At 48.4% G+C, this 18,335-nt stretch overlaps 1 protein-coding gene across 1 annotated transcript; it reads left to right on the top strand.

The window, feature by feature from the left end:
• Positions 1-3,230: 3,230 nt before the first annotated feature.
• Dusp5 (dual specificity phosphatase 5) lies at positions 3,231-11,923 on the top strand. The gene is made up of 4 exons (XM_010634669.1): positions 3,231-3,243; positions 3,764-3,981; positions 7,656-7,875; positions 10,493-11,923. Exons 1-4 carry the CDS (start codon positions 3,231-3,233, stop codon positions 10,873-10,875), a joined length of 834 nt encoding a protein of 277 aa, XP_010632971.1. The 3' UTR covers positions 10,876-11,923.
• The last annotated feature ends 6,412 nt before the right edge of the window (positions 11,924-18,335 follow it).

Genomic DNA, 18,335 nt, shown 5'->3' with positions numbered 1-18,335 from the left:
GAGGGCGCTGCGAACGTCAGCGCCCGGAGCTTCCCCCTAGCCAGCCTCGTTCCTCGAAAGCGTCTGCCGGTCTGTCTGTCCGCCAGGTCGGGGGTCCTCCTCAGCGATCTGGGGGCCGTGGGCTCGTGCCGGGCGCTGGCGTGACTCGGGTCCCTGCTGTCGCTGGGGGCAGGGCTCAGCCTTCCTGATCTGGCGCGACCACCAGATCAAAGCCCCATTCCCCCAGGAGCTTGGCGCCGGGGTGTCCCCCTTCTCCCGCCTACACAGTTGCTGGCTTCACCGCCCCCTTTTGCCTTTTTGACCTTAGCGAGACCCTCCCTTTCCTTTCTATTTCCGTTTTATTGTCTTTCTTCAATCTCCTCTGCTCTCCCCTCCGAGGCCTTTCGCAAACTCAATTTGGTCCTGATAGCTTTCCCACCCCTTTTCACCTCCTCTCTTCACTGAGGCTGGGATTATCCCCAGGACAGGTCCGGAGCTGCGTAATGCCTGGCCCAGTCGTCAGCCTGAACCTAGGAGAGGTGTAGGAAGAGGTTCTGGAGCCTCAGTCGCAACCAGGCCTGCTATTTCACCTGCTGGGGAGGTGACTGGTTTCTTCTCGCGGTGGGTGGGTGATAAACCCCAGAGCGTTGTTTCTGGTCACTTCCCGTAACTGCTTCTTCCTCAAACGTATGGGATGAGACCTTAACCCCGGCAGATCCTGAGGCTGTATAACTAATGTGGTTCAGAACTCTCTGGCTCAGTGAGCCGGGAGTTAGGACCCCGTTGGAAGCCGTGCAACTTGGGGAATTTCACACAGTGTAGGCCAGGACTATTCGGGCTGGCTCGCTGGCTCGTGGGCAGTTCCCCTTCTATTAGCACCTCTTGCTGACTGTCCTTTGTTGATCCCTTCGGGGAGATAACAGCCTGCAACACCAGCCCCCAGGAGGTGGAAGGAAGGTCCTCTCCACCTCTGCAGGGTTCTCGCCCGTGTGATTTTTGTCTCCAGTACTTAGCAATGCATAGGGAAAGCCTCTGTCTCCCCAGCAGCTTGAAAGATAAAGCTCCAGGAAACCATTTCTGTGGCTGCTTGTGGGGGGCTATGCTATAGGTTTACAAATCATTGCCTTAGGCAGCTCTGTAGACTCAAGAAAATTATATTTAAAAATTTAATGAAGTTACATACCCAGGTGAAAATTTGAACACTGTGCCATGAAGTGGGTCTTGCATACACCCTAGAACCCAGTTCTACTCCCCAGGCACAGCCACCAGCTATTTCTTGCTCATCCGAAGATAATTTCCCACAGTTGTCTTTAAAAATAATTATATACCCTGTTCCTCACCCAGCTACATCCCGGAGACTTGTCCACCAGAGCACACTGTCCCTTCACTAGGGTTGCTTTGAGCCTTGCTCTTTGAGGCATTATGATAGAAGCTATCTTCGGTCTTAGGTTCTTACAGGGGCAGGGACTTATCTATAGGTAAAATTGTGAGAATTGCCAGTTCAGAAGTTACATGTGTTTGAAATTTCAGTAGGAGTTACTACCCTTAACATTATTGCAGTTCACACTGCTGTCACTGGAGAATCCCTTTATCTCCTTGTCGATTCATGTCCAGGTGCAAGTTTAGGTTTTAATCTTAGTGACATTCAGGTCTTGGGACAGTGCCTTTTACACATTCCGCGGTCCTCTTCCCAGATGCACTCACTAGAATGAGTTGGTGATTCTTGAACTTATTTTTGTGTAGCGTCTGTCTGTGCACCACCTCTTCGCAGGCAATTCGTTTGTGATTGAAAGCAGACTCACTCTGAGGAAGCTCGAAGCAGCTCTAAGAATGGCAATGAGAGTGAGACACCAGATAGGAATGTTCTATCTCCACACCTCTGACGGGAGTGGGTGGAAGACGGAGACCATGTAATCTCCTTCTGACCCCAGTTTAAAGAGGCAGGGCCCTGTTTATCCGTCCTCAGCCACACTGAGACTCTTTGTCTGCCAGCCTTACTTTGTCAGCAGGCAGGCAGGATCCTGTCTACATCCACACCTCCGACTGCCTTCCCAGTAGCCAGCTCTTAAGTGGTCTGTTTAAAACCTAGGGATGGGGTGTCCGGATGGCTTCTCTTTCCCAAGCCTCATCTCAAAGGTTAGGAGGGCTTGGGCCCCTGTGACTCCATATCCCCTCCCACATCATTCATTTTTTCTGCAGGACCCCAAAGTGGTGCAGGCATAGATTCCAGAAGCGTAATGCACTGACCAAGGAAAGTGTGAGTTGGTGGAAGTTCATGGCATTCCTTCTGTTTTCCTAGAAGGGAAGGAGACCAGGGATGAGGAGTTGGAAGATGCAGCCAGCAGAGCCTCCCCTCTGCCCCCTGCTGCCCCCTGCATCAAGGCCTCTGTGATCATGACAGGAAATGATCCTTGTGCAGGACCAGCAGCTCATCTGGGAGGGTGCAGTGGGCCGATTGTTGAAGTGACGACGGGGGAGCATATACTAAATGGGGTGGGGGCAGTTCAGGGAGCGGAAAAGAAGCAGTAATGGCAAGATGACTCATTGTAGGAATTGGCTGCCGACTCTGGGAGGGAGTTGGAGCCTGTCGTGTAACTCATGAACCATTTGTCAACTGCAGGGGTTTAGAAAAGCCAGCCTGCCCTCCGCTGAGGGGCTATCACAGAATGAAAAGCCCGAAGAAGGGTATTTAACCAGTGGTTTGACACCAGGGGAATCGTCTGGGCTGGCAGAGACAGAAACGTGTGTGTTTACTCTGGGTGGGAAGCAGAGGGTGGTCTGCGAGGCCAGGAACGTGGGAGATGGGCCTTAGGTTCTTCTGTGTGCACAGTCACATGTTTCAGAAAAATCATGAAAATTGCCACATTAGGTTATGTGCCTTTCACGGGCAAGCCCTTGGCCCTCTGAGGTCGCCCAGTTCGGTTTTCCAGTTGATCCTTCAAAAGCTTATTTATATAGGCACAGCTCTGTGGCTGGGCCATTTTTAACCTGTGACTGATCTGTCTGGTGGGAAGGATTCTTCTGTGCCCCGAGTTGATATATGGCTGTGGGCCGTGGGAGGGCAAAGGTTAGGAAGAGAGGCTAATAAGATAAGGGAGCTGGTTGCAATGGGCTAGCTGCAGTTTTTACTTAATGCGGGCTGAGAATGAAGTTCAGAAATTCTCATTCCTACCATTTGGTTTAGAAAGTAATTAACTTGATTGATGCCTCTAAGTTGAGCCTACAGGGTTGTTAGCAGTGTCCTTTGCACCATGGGAGTGAGAGGCAAGGCTGTTTTACTGCCCAGAGTTGAAACACGCCCCTTCAGAATGAGTGGCACAGTACCATCCACCAATCTGTTTATAGCAGACTGGGCTGGGGGAGAAACTGGCTCAGGAATCTTCTCATAAATTAGTGAAATCTTGCAGAATCACACCATCAATTTTAGATAAGCAAGAGAGAAAATCGGTTTTGTGTTCTGGAGGGATTTGGTTAATATTTGCCAGATGATAGACGGTGCCTTTCACAGTTTTAGGTGCTTCTGATTGGTGCAAAAAGTTCATCATTGCCTCTCATACCATGTACGAGTACAGATTCCCTATAGTGAATGTTATCATTATGTGTATCTAAAATGTACCAATAAAATAAAACACACAAATAAATCATCACCTCTTTCAATTATACAGACTTTTAGGTGTGTGTAGCTCATTTCTATTCTAAAACTGGTGGTTTTGCTAAATTTTTATATGACCAGAATGTTCATTTAGGTTTTTGGGTTTTTTTTTTTTTTTCTATTCTACACAAGAGTATTTTCTGATTGAGAAACCAGGGTTTACATGTGTCTCACTTTTTGTTTGTTCCTTTGTTTTTATAGGGGGATATGAGACCTTCTATTCAGAATACCCTGAGTGTTGTGTGGACGTAAAGCCCGTTTCACAAGAGAAGATCGAAAGTGAGAGAGCCCTCCGTGGCCAGTGTGGAAAACCAGCGCTCAGCATCAGCTATAGGCCAGCCTATGATCAGGTGTGTGGTTTTCAGTTCCCGTCTCCGTTCCTTCCTCAGCACCCTTTTGCCTTCTTTCCTTGCTTGGCAGTGGAGTAGGTTCGTTCTTTGTGGATCAGGGTGTTGGCACCATCCTCTCGCTTTGAGAGCCTCTGCTGCTTGCCAACTTGAGTTCCCATCCAAGAATAAATGGGCACCCTTCCAGCAAACAAGTCGACAAGAGCGAGCAAGCCACAGGATGCTCCCTGGCTTCTGGAGAAAAGGGAAGTGGAAGATACATTATTACTCACTGGCTTGGGAGATTCAGAGAAGCTTTGAAATACAGGTTTAGGCTTCCTTGAAGAGCTTCCAGAACTGACTCGGGCTTCCTCTTCTTCTTTATAATTGCTCCTGCTTTGCAGTTTGTGCACACCAACCCTGTGCCTGTCGAGGGGTGTCTTCTTGTGTCTTTAGCTGAGCCAGGGTGGGGAAAAGTTGTTGCTACAGGGAAGCTCCTGTTTGGTTGGCTGAGCAGTCCCCTGGGGGTTTCTGATGCAATAGGACACAAGAAATCAAGAAACACTAGGTGGCTTGATGGTTTTACTCACATGTGAAGGATTTTTTTCCCTTCAAAAAATTGTGCTTTGTGTTAACTTGGGGTTACCTAGCACAGTGTGTGAGGCTAGGGAAAAGGTGGATAAGAATTCAGATCTGACAGAAACCAGAGCTCAAAACCCACTTTGCCATTTCAGAGGGGAGAAAACCTGCCCCAACTAGTGGTCCAATTGGTTTGCAGAGACCAGCAGCAAGCCCATGCCAGCTGCAGGCTCAGAACTCCTTGCTCTTGAGTCCCTGCTATGGTTCCTCTCAGAACCTTGTTTCCCTCTGGCGGAGCCATCTGACCTGGTGGGAGGAGCTTTTCAGAACACCCCCCAATCCAAGAACACAGCTAAAGTCTAAGAAAGTAGGCTTATCTTCTAGATCCTGCCAAAAATGTCAGATCCCTGCTGCAGGCAGACTCTGCCCCTCTGGATGGACTTCCAAGTAAAATCAGGTTGACCTGGTCTTGAACAGGGTCCTTGGTCAGGGAGCCAGCTGCTAGGGAATGATTGTGTTTATTTTCCTTTACAAAAAAACCTTCACCGTGTATGATGAACCCTTGGCCTTCCATGTGGGAGCATCTGGCCTAGCTACATTGCTATTTTTGTTTGTTTAGGTTGCATTTCCCCTCCATTTCTCAGAAAGTGAAAGAGAAATAAGAATTGGCAGTGTGCTGTGAAAGCATGGCAGCCCTTTCGCCAAGTGAGGGGTGGTGAGGTCTGACGTGTCTTCAGGACTCCTGGGGAAGTCCCGGGTGCCGCTTCGTAGAAGGGCTAAGTTAACCTCTGGGATTTCTGGAGGCCTCGGGTGTCTTCCTCCTGAGTCTAAATGAAAGACTGAGAAAAGGAAAGAAATGAAAGCTTCAGGGCATATTGGGCTAAGCTCACTGGGAAGTTGGATCGGATCCCAGGCCTGGTGTGTCAGTGTGTTCCAGGCACTCAGGAAAGGGAGAGATCGGAGCCAGCCAGCCAGCCTCGTCCTCTGAGGGGGAGGCTGTTGGCCCTGTTGATGGGGATGTGTAGCTGGTCAGGGGCTGAGCGAGACTGGACTTGGCTGCCTGATCCCTCTCTACCACCTCCGATGTGTTCCTGGTTTCTGACCAGTGGGAAGCTGGGCCCAGGGAGTGGGTCCTGCTCAGGCCAGCACCGGACTTCTGGGATTTGCTGGCCTTCGTATCTGTCCTGTGGTTTTCTTCAGAGAGAAGATGCATGGTCTGTTTGTTTATTCTTTAGCCTCAGATGAAAATGATAGCTGCATAATCTGCCAGATGTTAATGCACCTGTTATCTCATTTATGTCTTACCAGTTACCCTAGGAGGATAGGTATTATTATTCCCATTTTACAGATAAGGTTCAGAGGTCAGCAAAGCTGCCCAAGGTCATACCAGGTAGGAAGAGTGGGGGTGGGAATTGACCAAGAGCTACCTTCTCTGATGCCCAGATTCCTTTTTCATTTCTTTTTGGTTTGTTGTTGGTTTTGTTTTGTTTTGTTTTTTTTGAGACAGGGTCTTTCTGTGTAGTTCAGGCTGGCCTTGAACTATGTAGTCCAGGCTGACCTCAAACTCTCAAACTCTTGGCCATCTTCCTGCATCGGCCTCCCGAGTGCTAGAATTACAGGCATGCACCACCACACCTGGCTGAAGAGAGTATTTTTTATATGAAATGCTTGATTTCTCATACTCATCCCTGTTGGAATGCCCTCGGATAATGCCTTGCAGCTCAATTTAAGCAGTCGAATTTGGATTTCAATTCCAGCTGTGACCCTGCCTAGCTCTGACACAGGGATGTTATTTAATACCATCTGAGCCTCAAGTCACCCATGTGTAAAATGGGAACAACATTACCTACCTCCCAGATTTGTTGTGAAATGAATATAGTATCAGTACCTCTCATGCAGTGGTGGTGAATCTGCAGCCTGCCTGCCTGCTGCAGCTGGCTGTTTGTCATTGAAAGCTCCAAAAGCTTTGCCCTCACTGCTCTAAAGTGTTTAGCCCGGATGCTGGCCACTGTAGAGGCTAATAAAAATGCTACTTGTTGTTGTTATTTACCTTATGTAAAGTTGCTACAACTTTCTCCTAAGTAGCCGAACTGGCTTTTACTGAAACACTTGTCACGGAAGAAAGAGGGAACACTAGGTGCTGGGCAGGTTGAGAATTGCCTGTTGCTAACCCCCGTCACATGTCCCTTTCCCTGGGCGTTTCCATTCCACTCTTATTCCAGGACAGGAAATAGGAAATGGATGGCTTGGTAAGGGAAAGGCTCTCCCCAGCAGTGACTGTCCCTGCAGCCCAGTGTTTCCTCTGAATCTCCAGGGGCTCCTGCTGTTCCCACTGTCACTGGCTTTTTCTTGGCACCCGAGACTGCTGTAAATACTCAGAGTCCAGCGAGCTGGCCGTTCCTTTTCGGTTTCACACTGAGGTGCTAGCCTCTGGTTCCCCCTAGTCTAAATTCTCCTAAGTAGAGACTCCCGTGTGGGTGACATGTAAGCCTCTCTCAAAATACTAGTGCCTGTGTGAAGGTCAGGGGTGGGGGAAGCCCCGTGCTGTGGTCTAACAGCTTTTCTTAGTCTCCAGATTCTGGGTAGGCTGCAGTTATCTTCACTTGTAAGAAGCTTACGTTTTGGGAGGGGGGCATGACTTACCATCTCTAAAACTGGATTATCTCAGGATCGGTGAAGTACCAGATGTCTGGGGTGTGCAAACTCATCCCCACTTCATCCTCACCTCTGCAAACTCATCCTCACTTCGTCTCTGGAGAAGTCCCAGGACAGCTCCCCTTCAACTCTGGCCTTTCTGTGCCCCCATGCACCGCACCCCCACCAAAAGGAGGGCTGCTGGTGATTCCTGCTTCCTGGTTATGTGCCAAAAACTGAAAGTTTGGGCCATGTGGGTCTTGCTGTCGCGGAGTCACCTGGCAGTCATGCAGGGTAGAGAGTTTGCCAGGATGGAGGTTTCACCCGTGCTCTTGGCTGAACTGCCCTGGCTCTGAACTCCACCTGGATACCAGAAAGGGAACCTCTTGCCTTAAAAACACCATAGGTCAGAGTTGCTGTCTCTCTTCTCCCAATTGAGCAGGCTAACCCAGTATTTCCTGGTCATTGTTTGTCCTTATTGACAGGGCGGCCCAGTTGAAATCCTTCCCTTCCTCTACCTTGGAAGTGCCTATCATGCATCCAAGTGCGAGTTCTTCGCCAACCTGCACATCACGGCCCTGCTGAATGTCTCCCGCCGCACCTCTGAGGCCTGCACATCCCACCTACACTACAAGTGGATCCCCGTGGAAGACAGCCACACTGCTGACATCAGCTCCCACTTTCAGGAAGCAATAGACTTCATTGGTAGGTTCGGCCATCTCCCCTCCCTGGCTCTGGGAGCCCCCTCGGTGTACAGTTTAGCTTTTGAGGTCCTGATGGAGGCTGTGTTCTGTGAAAAAAGAGTGTCTTGTGTATGTACCCACTACAGGCTGGAGCCAAGGACGGGTGCAGCCACCCAAAGGCAGAGGGGGAGCTGGAGTTCCTGTTAAAGGAGCTTGACTTTGCAAGATAAATGAATTAATATCATTTTATGGCAATACTCCGCACAGCCCTTGTTACTGTTTCTAGCTGAGCGGGAGCAGAGCATGCCCGTGTGTCCTGCTCCACACGAGGAACTCAGGGGAAGGACCTTCCTAACTGTGCTTCTACGTAGGTTGGGGTACTTTCAAAAGCAAACAGGAGGATAGAAAGAGGGTACTGCTTATGCCCTGAGCCTCAAGGGCCCTGCAGCTATCCACAGTTTTGGCACATGGCTTTGGAGGCAGTTTGTTTTGCATTTTCAGCTAATTTTGGATTAAAGATAGCTTTTGACCTGAGGTCTGTGCTTTGTGCACAGAGAATTTGCCACCTGGGCACCCTTTCTGCATGCTTAGTGGGCACTTGTCATTACCCCACTGTACAAGCTCAAAGGTGAGTCCTTGGCCCGGGCCGCTCTGCCTGGGGTTTCCGGGTCTCCACCCCCATTCCTGGGTGCTGGCCTTTCTTTCTTTTTCTTTTTCTTTTTCTTTTGGTCTCAAATTTCCAAATAGCACTTCCAGCCTCGTGTGGCTACACCTCCCATTTCAGAAGTCTTCTTTCTCTTTGGCCGGCCTAGTTGCTGGAATTGAGACATGATTTTCCTGTGTTGGACTCCAAGGGAGGGGAAGGGCAGGTGTTGGCTACAGCGGTAATTGCCTAGTATAGGTAGTGATTAAAGGGCCCTCTTCAGCCATGTGGTAGGCCCTGTGCTCACTGCACAATTTCTGCTCCACGGAAATCCTGACAAGAGGTTTGGCATAGCCAGAAGGCCAAGCATGTCGTCCTTGTCCCCATGAGCCTCTGGGATAGATGATCCTGTTGGAGCCTGATAGGTCTCCAAAATGATGGGCTCCAGGCAGGAAGCCGTTGACTTATCCTCACTGGCCCTGGGAAGGCCTTGCCCTTCTCAGCCTGTTGTTTAATTACGTAGATAGCTCTTGCATGAGGTCGCGAAACCTGTGCCCATCCAGTTCTCAGAGCCATCCTTCCCCGTCCTATGTGTGTGTTGTGCCTGTGTTTGTGTATGCACTCACACAAACCCACAGTGTGTCGAAAGCTCCAGGTGCATTTGTCCTGATGCTCTGCCCTGCATTAGAGAAGGGCAGAGGTCCCTGTGCTACCCAAGGGAAGGGCAGGTCCCTGAGGTGCAGAGGGCGCCAGGCTCCTTGCATTCACAGGTGTGGTGCTGGGCCTGTTAAAAGCTGCACTCCAGAGGAAGCCAAACAGGAAAAGAGGAAAATAAGAGCCTGACTATGGTCCTAGGGACCTGGGTCTCCTCTTTGAACCAATTTACAGGGATTGTTTTGGGGGGGTTTATGTGTCTGTATTGAATTGAGTGCCACTGATGAGCCACCCTGGGTGTCCTCTGGGTTTTTTGTTTAGGTGGGGACTCTGTGGGGTCCTCCTTGTCCCTTTAGAAATTGTTTTTCTTTTAGTTGTTGCAGACTCATTTGCACGTTCATTTCCTGAACTTGGAGTAGGTGGGTGGAGGGTGGAAGGAGGGCTGACTTTCCCCCCTTTCAGAATCTTTGCATTTGCGCACTGTGGGCTAACAGAGTGCCAGCAGCATCTGACTTCCTGTGATGGAAGTGTTTCCTTATCTGCAAGAGAGGGAGTTGGAAAGTGTATTACTTGTGGTTTTGATTCGATATGTATTCGCCTTTCGCCCCTTCCCATTTTTAACAGTTAGTATTGTTTTGCTGGCAGGGGTAGAACAAGAAAGGAGGGGCCCCCTTTGTCATATTGACCTAAACAATGCTAACTGCCGCTGGCAGCTTTATAGCAGTTACTCCCATTGTTGAGCAAGATGGAGTTTGCAAAAGCCATTCCTGTTGCCCATCTAGTGAGTGTCACTTAGCCAGGGCTGTAATTAGTGGCTGGACATTATTTATCTTATGTTCAGTGGTGAGAACCCTGGGAGCTGAGCCAAGCATCCGCCCTGGCATAGCCAGACAGGATGCCCAGGGAGACCGGAAGGTCTCCACCAGACTGGGAGCTGGGTCATTGCTATTAGAAACAAACTGAGAGAAGCAAGAATGTCTGTCAGCCTCTGAGCCTGGGATACTCTGAGAAAAATGTGCACACCTAATCAAAATTTGCATCCAGTTTCCAGGATTTTCCAGTGCCATCTTGAACCTCATCAGTGGAACTCAAGATGTACTCCCCGAGTGGGTGTGGTGGCACAATCCTGTAATCTTAGGACTGATTGCAAGGGGCAGGCACTAGTGGGACCCCAAAAGCTCTGTCCTTGCCCGGGATGCTAAGGACTGGCGAATCTGGTAGGACCACAGCTCCTGCATAGGCACAGTGTGATCATTGGGTCACGTTGGTGTTCGACTGTCGAGCTTTGCCATGGCCTTCAGATCCCAGTCTGAACTCATTCCTACTCGTTTCTTCCTTTCAGACTGTGTCAGGGAAGAGGGAGGCAAGGTCCTGGTCCACTGTGAGGCTGGGGTCTCCCGGTCACCCACTATCTGCATGGCTTACCTCATGAAGACCAAGCAGTTCCGCCTGAAGGAGGCCTTCGATTATATCAAGCAGAGGAGGAGCGTGATCTCACCCAACTTCGGCTTCATGGGCCAGCTCCTCCAGTATGAATCTGAGATCCTGCCTTCCACGCCCAAGCCCCAGCCTTCCTCCTGCCAAGGGGAGGCAGCAGGCTCCTCATTTACAGACCACTTGCAGACTCTGAGCCCTGACGTGCAGGGTACTTACTGCGCATTCCCTACCTCGGTGCTGGCACCAGTGCCCACCCTCTCGACGGTGGCCACAGCCTCGTCCTGCTGAGACTTGGATGGGGTGCCGGCCCAGCCCCAAGAGCAACTGTGATTTTGTTGAAGTTTGTGAACATTTCATTCCTGGGCAGTGCTGAAGACCTCTGTCTGTCACACTGCCCGGGTGAGATGGTGAGTGGTCCCCAGGCTTGCGGCACAGAAGAACTTCAGACTGACCTCGAGGATAGGTCCGTGGGATGGAAGGAGGGCCGAGCCATTAGGACAGTACAGTTTGTGCTCACTACTGTACTTCCAGACCCCCTGCCCTCTCAGGACTGCCCAGTCCTTGCACCTCAAAGTTCGCCTTTGCATTTCAAGTGTAAGGCAATAAATACCTACAGCAACATGGGAAAGAGAAGTTGCTGGACTAGGAGAAAAGGCAGTTACAAAGCCAATTCATCTTGAAGGAAGCACAATTTCCACCTTATTTTTTGAACTTTGGCAATCTCCGTGTCTGTCTTCGTTGCTTTAGGGCATAAGTGGATCCCTGCCTTGTCAGGAAAGTACCCCCATTGGGTTAGGAATACGACGTCTGTGCCACTTTGAACCCTGAAATGTTTTGAAGATTCCTTTTGGGCCCAGGGGAGTAGCTGGGTGTCGTTTTCCGCTGTGGGTTCTTCCTGACCTTGGACTTTGGCACGATTCTTATTCATACTTGAACCTGTCTCCTCGCACCTCTCTTTGGAGCAACTCTGGTGTCATTCGTGAAGTTTTCAGACCATTGGCCTAAAGTCACCTCTGCAGTGGTGGCAGTGGGTACCTGGAGAAAAGCGTGTTCTGGGTCAGTGGCACTGAAAATAGTCACTCTTCAGCCTGCTGGGTCCTCTTTGTGCTTATGTCTCATCTCTGTGACACTTATTTTGCTCCCTGCCCCTGGGGTTGTCTTCAAGCTACTGACTTCTGGGATTTACAGATTTTGCAGTGTGGTACTTCTTTTTGGTCTAGGTTATTTCTCCAGGGGAAAAGGCAATAATTTCTTAAAACCCATGTGAATGTGAAGAAAAGCGGTATGTTACTGGTTGTTTGTTTTTTTTTTTTAATAGTGCAAAATAAAAGTAGATAAAAGCATTTCTCTGTGTAGTTGGTGAATTGGGGTGATGCAGGGATACCGTGGGATGGGGTGGGGATGGTGGATGTGCAGTTGGTGTGAAGCTGTCCATCTGCTCACGAGTTGGCCATCTCAGCCTGGACGAACATGGAATGCTGCCCTAGGGAGCAAGAGAAGTTTCTGGACATTTAGCCCTGCAGGGAGATGCTCAGGGTAATGTCCATTCTGGGCCCTTCGCTCTCATCACACCAAGGCAGAGTTTGACTTGAATCTTAGATTCCTCACCTGTGAAATGGAGTGAAACAAGGTAGATGATCCTGAAGGTCCCCGGAAGTTCAAGTCCCTTCATTCCAGCCAGCCCTGTGGCCAGCCTCCTCCCTCCCTGCCTGATGGCCATGGAGATGATGCGAACTAGGTGAAGGTTCAGTTTAAGGGCCTATCCCCCCACGCAGCTTTCACAAATTAGAGATACCTCCCTCAGGAGTTCCTAGGTGAGGAGTTCCTCAATGAGTGGGTTTAAATCTAAGACAGAGTCAACTTGCCTTCTGAGTAATTTCCTCTGCGTTGGTGGGGGAAGGAAGGAGTTGTATCGCCTTCTCCCCATACGTGTGCTGCCCCTGCTCCAGCCTAACTCTGGGGCCTATTTCCTAATCTGGGGAAACAGAACTGGTTGGAATTTATGCCAGTACTTAACACGGGGAAGCCATCCATACTCCTCAATTCTGAGATTCCCAAGAGGCCTCCAACAATCCCAGCATGCACTGGGCAAATAGTAAGATGGCAGCAGTAGCCCAGCTTTCTGAACACCACACCTCAAATGTTCTGTTTGAGCTGGATGTGGTGGTTCATACCTGTAATCCACTTGGGAGACTGAGGCCTTGGTCTCTGCATGCCTTGCCTTTCCTCAAGTCACTGTCCACAGTTTCCTCGGAAAGCTGGGGGCAAGAATGCTGGATTTCTTCCAGCTGTTCCCCTCCACGTGGCAATTCTGTGGAGAAGCTCCATCCTCAGGGAGAGGGAATCTGGGGTCCAGACTCCCCTCCCTAGCTTCTGTGTGCTGGAGCTGACCCTCAGCCTATATGGGTGGGACTTCGGGGCTTGGTCTAGCTGCTGCCTGATCTGTCCTGGTTCCTCTTCTCTTGGCTGCAGCCCCTGTGCCCGTTGTGTGGGCTTGGCCAGGTGTGAGAGCTGGGGATAAGAAGGCTTTGGGCTGCAGGGTGATGTGCTGAGCTGCATCCCACTTGCTGACTTTCGATTTATTGCATTAAAGTCTTTCTCTAAAGGGTGAGTAAGTCCCCTAAATCGGGAGACTGAGGATTACTCATAAGCTGGTGAGTCACCAGGGAATAGGCTGAGTGGAGCCCCACGGCTGGGGTGGCTCTGGAACTCTCCACTTAATAGCCTCTACGTTAACTTTCCCTCCATCTTTGCAGACAGACCTTACTGTGGCTTCTGGTGCCAGGTGGGAAATTCAAGCTGTCGCTGTGCAGCTTTCGCCTGGGGTTGGAGAAATATCTCTGTAGGTCTCCGGTGTCCTCTCTGGCAGAGATGTGCATCTCTGGCAGATTCTCTTTCCTCATGTGCGTGATCCCACTCAAGTCCACCCACTTCTGAACTGGGCTTGACAGGGTCATGAGATGCGTAAGCAGCTCACCCGTGTATCCAGCACGCTGGCAGGGCCCTGTGCACACAAGGTCACCTGTATGCAAGGACCCCGGAAATCGGCCTGCTCAGGGGTGCGGCCCAGTGCTCTCTTTCTCTCTTGAATGGATTCTGTTCACTGCCCCAGCCCCGTGGCTGAGGCCCTGGCTTCTCACCCTAGGCTCTTGGGCACGGCCTGCTGCTCTCACACTTGTGTTCTGGGGACCCCTCCTATGGGGAGGCCTGGCACACGTAAACAGATTGTTCGGTTACAACCCAGACCCTCCTGACCCTGAACACTCATGATTATCCACTCACTGAGCACCTTTAGAGCCTGGGATTCAAGGAGGAGTGAGAGCCAGGGGGCTCCTGGCCTGCGGAGTTCCTGGTTCTGGTGACTCGCTGAGCGCCCTTCTGTAGCAGGGCCACCTTCGGCCGCTCCTCCCCTCTGCCCCAGATGGGCCAGCCAGTAGGTAGACTGTGTTACCTGTGCTACCGCACCCGTTAACTTTGGTTTTTTTATTAGTGCGTGTTTGCAGTATGTAAGGGTTACATTCATCATGGAGAATTGGGATGTGTGCATAGCACATCCAACCCTGTTTTGTTCCCTCTTGGCCACACTGTTTTCCCCTTACTCTCCCACCTCCCTCCCTCCGTCCCTTTTTTTCCACATTGCTGTATCTTTTATTTTACTCTTTATTTATATGGGAGGTTTCTCACATGAGGGAAACCATGAGGTATTTCAGCTCATGTGTCTGATTCATTAGCAAGGTTTTCCCATGCTGCATCCATTTCCCTACAGATGACTCGAGTTTCTCCTTCTCTATGGTGACATAGCACTCCGCTGTATGTAACACCACATTTTCTTTTTCCATTCTCTGTTGATGGACTTACAGGCCACTTCCAAGATTTAGCTGTAGTGAATCGTGCTGCTATGAATGTGTCACTGCAATCTGATGACTAACTCTTTTGGGACGATACCTGGGAGAGGAATTGCTGGATCAAATGGAATTTCTTGTTTTAGTTTTTTAGGGAATCTCCATACGGATTTCCATAATGGCGGTACTAGTTCACATTCCCATCAGTAATATAGAAGGGTTCTTTTTTCCCCTGCAGGCTTGCCAGCATTTTGTTGTGACAGTGGACTATTGACTTACGAACTCACTTTGTTCATGAGGGCTGGTTGTAACTTAAATTGGTCAACTGAAGGCTCAGGCTCTTCTACACAGCCTTAAGTCTCTCTCTTGAGCCAGGTGTGGTGGCACATACCTGTAATCCCAGCACTCAGGAGGCTGAGGCAGGAGGATCACCATGAGTTTGAGATCAGCCTGGGCTACATAGTTCAAAGATGGCAAGACCCTGTCTCAAAAATAAAAAGACCACAAAGTCCCTCTCTCTCTCTCTTTCTCTCTCTCTCTCTCTCTCTCTCTCTCTCTCTCTCTCTCTCCTAAATATAGGCAGATCTCCATGTCCTTAGAGAGACACTGGCCCAAGATTTCTCAGTTGACCCCACACAGGAAGGGATGCTATCATGTTCCTTCCAGAGCTCTTTAAGGGTTAAATCTGTATCTGAGGCCATCTGGAAGCACAAGCAGCCAGCATTCAGGTCATAATTCAAGACTTTGTTCATAAGTTAAAACTAAAATTTCAGGGCTGGGGATTTAGCTCAACGGTTCCGCCACCTGCCTCACAAGCGCAAGGTCCTGAGTTCGAATCCCAGCACCAAAAACCAAAAACCAAAACTTAAGTTCCAGCCATAACCCAAGTTCATATGTCAGACCGGTTGTAACTTGGGGGTCCACTGTATGATTTCTGGATGATAGCCATTCTTTCTGGAGTAAAATAGAGTGTCAGTGTCATTTTAATATGCATTTCTGTAATGACCACAGATGTCGAACATATTTTCATAGGTTTATGGCCATTTATACTTCTGAGAACTGCCCATTTTAGTTGCCCATTTTTTGATTGGGTCTTTTATTTTAGGGGGGTCTTACATTTTTTAGTTCTTTATATATTCTAGATATTAGTCTTCTTTCCAAGGAATAGTTGGCCAAATTTTTTTCCCATTCTTTAGGTTGTCTCTTCACTCTGTTGGTTTCCTTTGCTGTGGTTTTCAATTTGGTATGATACCATTGGTTGCTTCTTGCTGTTACCTCTTGTGCAATTGGGATTCTGTTCAGAAAGTCCTTGCCTATGCCTCTGTCTTCAAGAGTTTTAACTATTTTGTCTTTATTTCTGTTTTAATATTTAGATCTTTGATCCATTTTTATTTTAGCGCGGTACGTGGTGAGACATATGGGTCTAAATTCAATCTTCTGTGCATGGACAGCCAGTGTTCCCAGCACCATTTGTTAAAGAGGCTGTCTGTCCTCCAGTGTAAGTTTTTGGCCCCTTTGTTAAAGGTCAGGGAATCGAATGTTCTTGGAGTTGTTTCTGCATTCTCTGGTCTGCTCCATTGATATATGTGTCTATTTTTGTCCCAGTACCATGCCAATTTAATCACTGTGGCTTTTGTAGCATACCTCGAAATCCAGAATTGTGATGCCTCCTGCCTCATTCTTGTTGCCCAGAGTTGCTTTTGCTATTCTAGGTCTCTTCTGGTTCCATGTGAATTTTAGGATTGTTTCCTCTGGTTCTATGAGGAATGCTGGTGGTATTTTGATTGGAATTGCTTTAAATCTGCACATCAGCTTTGGAAATATGGCCATTTTGACACTATTAGGTCTGCCTGTCCAGGAGCAGGGGAGATCTTTTTCTTTTCTGATGCCTTCTTCCATCTCCTTTTTCAAGGTACTGTCATTTTCATTATCGAGTATTTTGCTTCCTTGGCTAGGTTACTATCTAAGTATTTAATTTTTCTGATGCTGTTGTGCAGGGTATTGTTCCCCCAATTTCCTTCTCAGTGAGTTTATTATTAATGTGTAGGTGTGCAAATGATTTTTGTGATTTGACTTTGTGTCTTGCTATGCTACTGAATTTGGTTATTCATTCTGGGAGTCCTTCGGTGGAACTTTTTCAGTCTTCTGTGTAAAGGATCATGTCATCTGCAAATAATGACAGTGTGACCTCTTCCCTTCCAATACGTTTCTCCTTTATTTCTTTCTCTTGCTTCTTTGCTCTGGTAAATGTTTCAAGAACTATATTGAACAGTAGTGGTAATAGCAGAAACTCTTTGTCTTTTTCCTGATTTTTGAGGAAAGCTTTCAGTTTCTCCCCATTTAATATGGCGTTGGCCTTTGGTTTGTTATCCGATTGAGATAAGGTGAGATGATCATGTGAGTTTTGACCCCCTGTTTATGTGATGTATCTCATTCGCTGATTTGTGTATGTTGAATCGTCCCTGCATCCTGGGATGGATCCTACTTGGTCATGAGGTACGATATTTTTGATGCTTTGTTGAATCATCAAATGTTTACCAATGTCTTGTTGAAGATTTTTTTTCCCAGTCCTGGAGATCAAACTCAGGACCTTGTTGAAGATTTTTGCATCAATATTCATTAAACAGATTATCTGTATTTCTCTTTTTTTAGTTGGGTCTTTCTCTGGTTTGGGAATCAGGGTAATGCTAGCTCCCAGGAATGAATTTTGCAGTCCTTTCCTTTCGATTTCATTAAAGAGGTTCAGGAGTATTGGCATTCGATCTTCCCTGAAGTTCTTACACAATCTGGAAGTTCTTATGCAATCCTAGCTCTTCTTAGTTGGTAGTTTTTGGTTTTTTTAAACTACTTCTTCAGTCTTGTTGCCTGATATTGGATTATTCAGGGTTTTTATGTGTTCTGGATTCAGGTTTGGTAGTTCATGTGAATCTCGGAATATATGCATTTCTTCTGAATTCTCCATTTTATTAGAGTACAGGTTCTCAAAGTAGTCAGTAACAATCTTGCGGATTTCTCATTTTTTAAAAAGCAAAACATCTGTTGGTACAATTTAGATACACGTAATGATAACATAACATTCAACATAGGGAATTTGTACCTTTACATGATACGTCTTGCTTCTTTTTTTCTCATCCCCCTCCCCTGTCTTTGAAATCTCGTTCCCTCTTTATTTACAAAAGCTTTGCTTCCATTTTTTCCTTTGTCTCTTCTTTTCTTTTCCCCTCCCTTCTCCCTTGTTCCCCTTCTCACTTGAACGCTTTCTTCCTATTTCCCCAAATCTATTATATATATTGGTCTTTATTTCCACTTTTGGTTTCTCCTACCAGAGAAACAGTGTATTTAAACATGTGTGTCCGATTTATCTCACTTTAAAGTATGGTTTCCAGATGCATCCATTTAGCTAGAAAAGTCTCAAGCGTATCCTTAATGGTAGAGCAGTACTCCATTGTATTAAAAAACACACGTCTTTGGAAGGGGACAGCCTGGCTCGTGGGGCCAGGTTAGATTCTCTGAGTCTGCCTCCTCTCAAGGGTCTCTAGCGTTGTCTCTCTGGGTTCTGCCAGAGCCCAGCTAAGGTCCTCTCAGACTCTAGGGTCCCCTGAGGCTAGAGAAGGGAGAGGCTTTCTCTGACAGTTCTGCTCCCCTGTGGTTTCTGAATTCGGAGCAGCACCTCCAGTCACTCAGACCTCTCACGATGCTCTAGTCAGGGGACACCACATCCAGCAACTTGCCCAGGTCCTCTCAGGGCTGACTGTAGGAGCCAGAAGGGATTCTCCAGGGCCTTGTGCTTGTGGGGCAGGCCTGGTGCCACTGAGCTAAATCCCCCGTCCTCTTTGCCTCTGTATTGGTGGTGTAGTATGTTGATTGATTTACATATTTGGAACCATCCTTGAATCCTTAGGATGA

The sequence above is a fragment of the Fukomys damarensis genome, unplaced genomic scaffold (assembly GCF_012274545.1).
Source record: "Fukomys damarensis isolate Sample0158 unplaced genomic scaffold, DMR_v1.0_HiC HiC_scaffold_8, whole genome shotgun sequence".
NCBI lineage: Eukaryota > Metazoa > Chordata > Mammalia > Rodentia > Bathyergidae > Fukomys > Fukomys damarensis.
This window is presented reverse-complemented; position numbering and strand designations above follow the sequence as displayed.

Bases quoted from the DNA above. Each gene is read 5' to 3' on its own strand.
- Dusp5 (XM_010634669.1), top strand. The intron at 3,982-7,655 runs GTGTGTGGTTTT...CCTTATTGACAG, and splicing joins ATAGGCCAGCCTATGATCAG to GGCGGCCCAGTTGAAATCCT. The intron at 7,876-10,492 runs GTAGGTTCGGCC...TCTTCCTTTCAG, and splicing joins GGAAGCAATAGACTTCATTG to ACTGTGTCAGGGAAGAGGGA.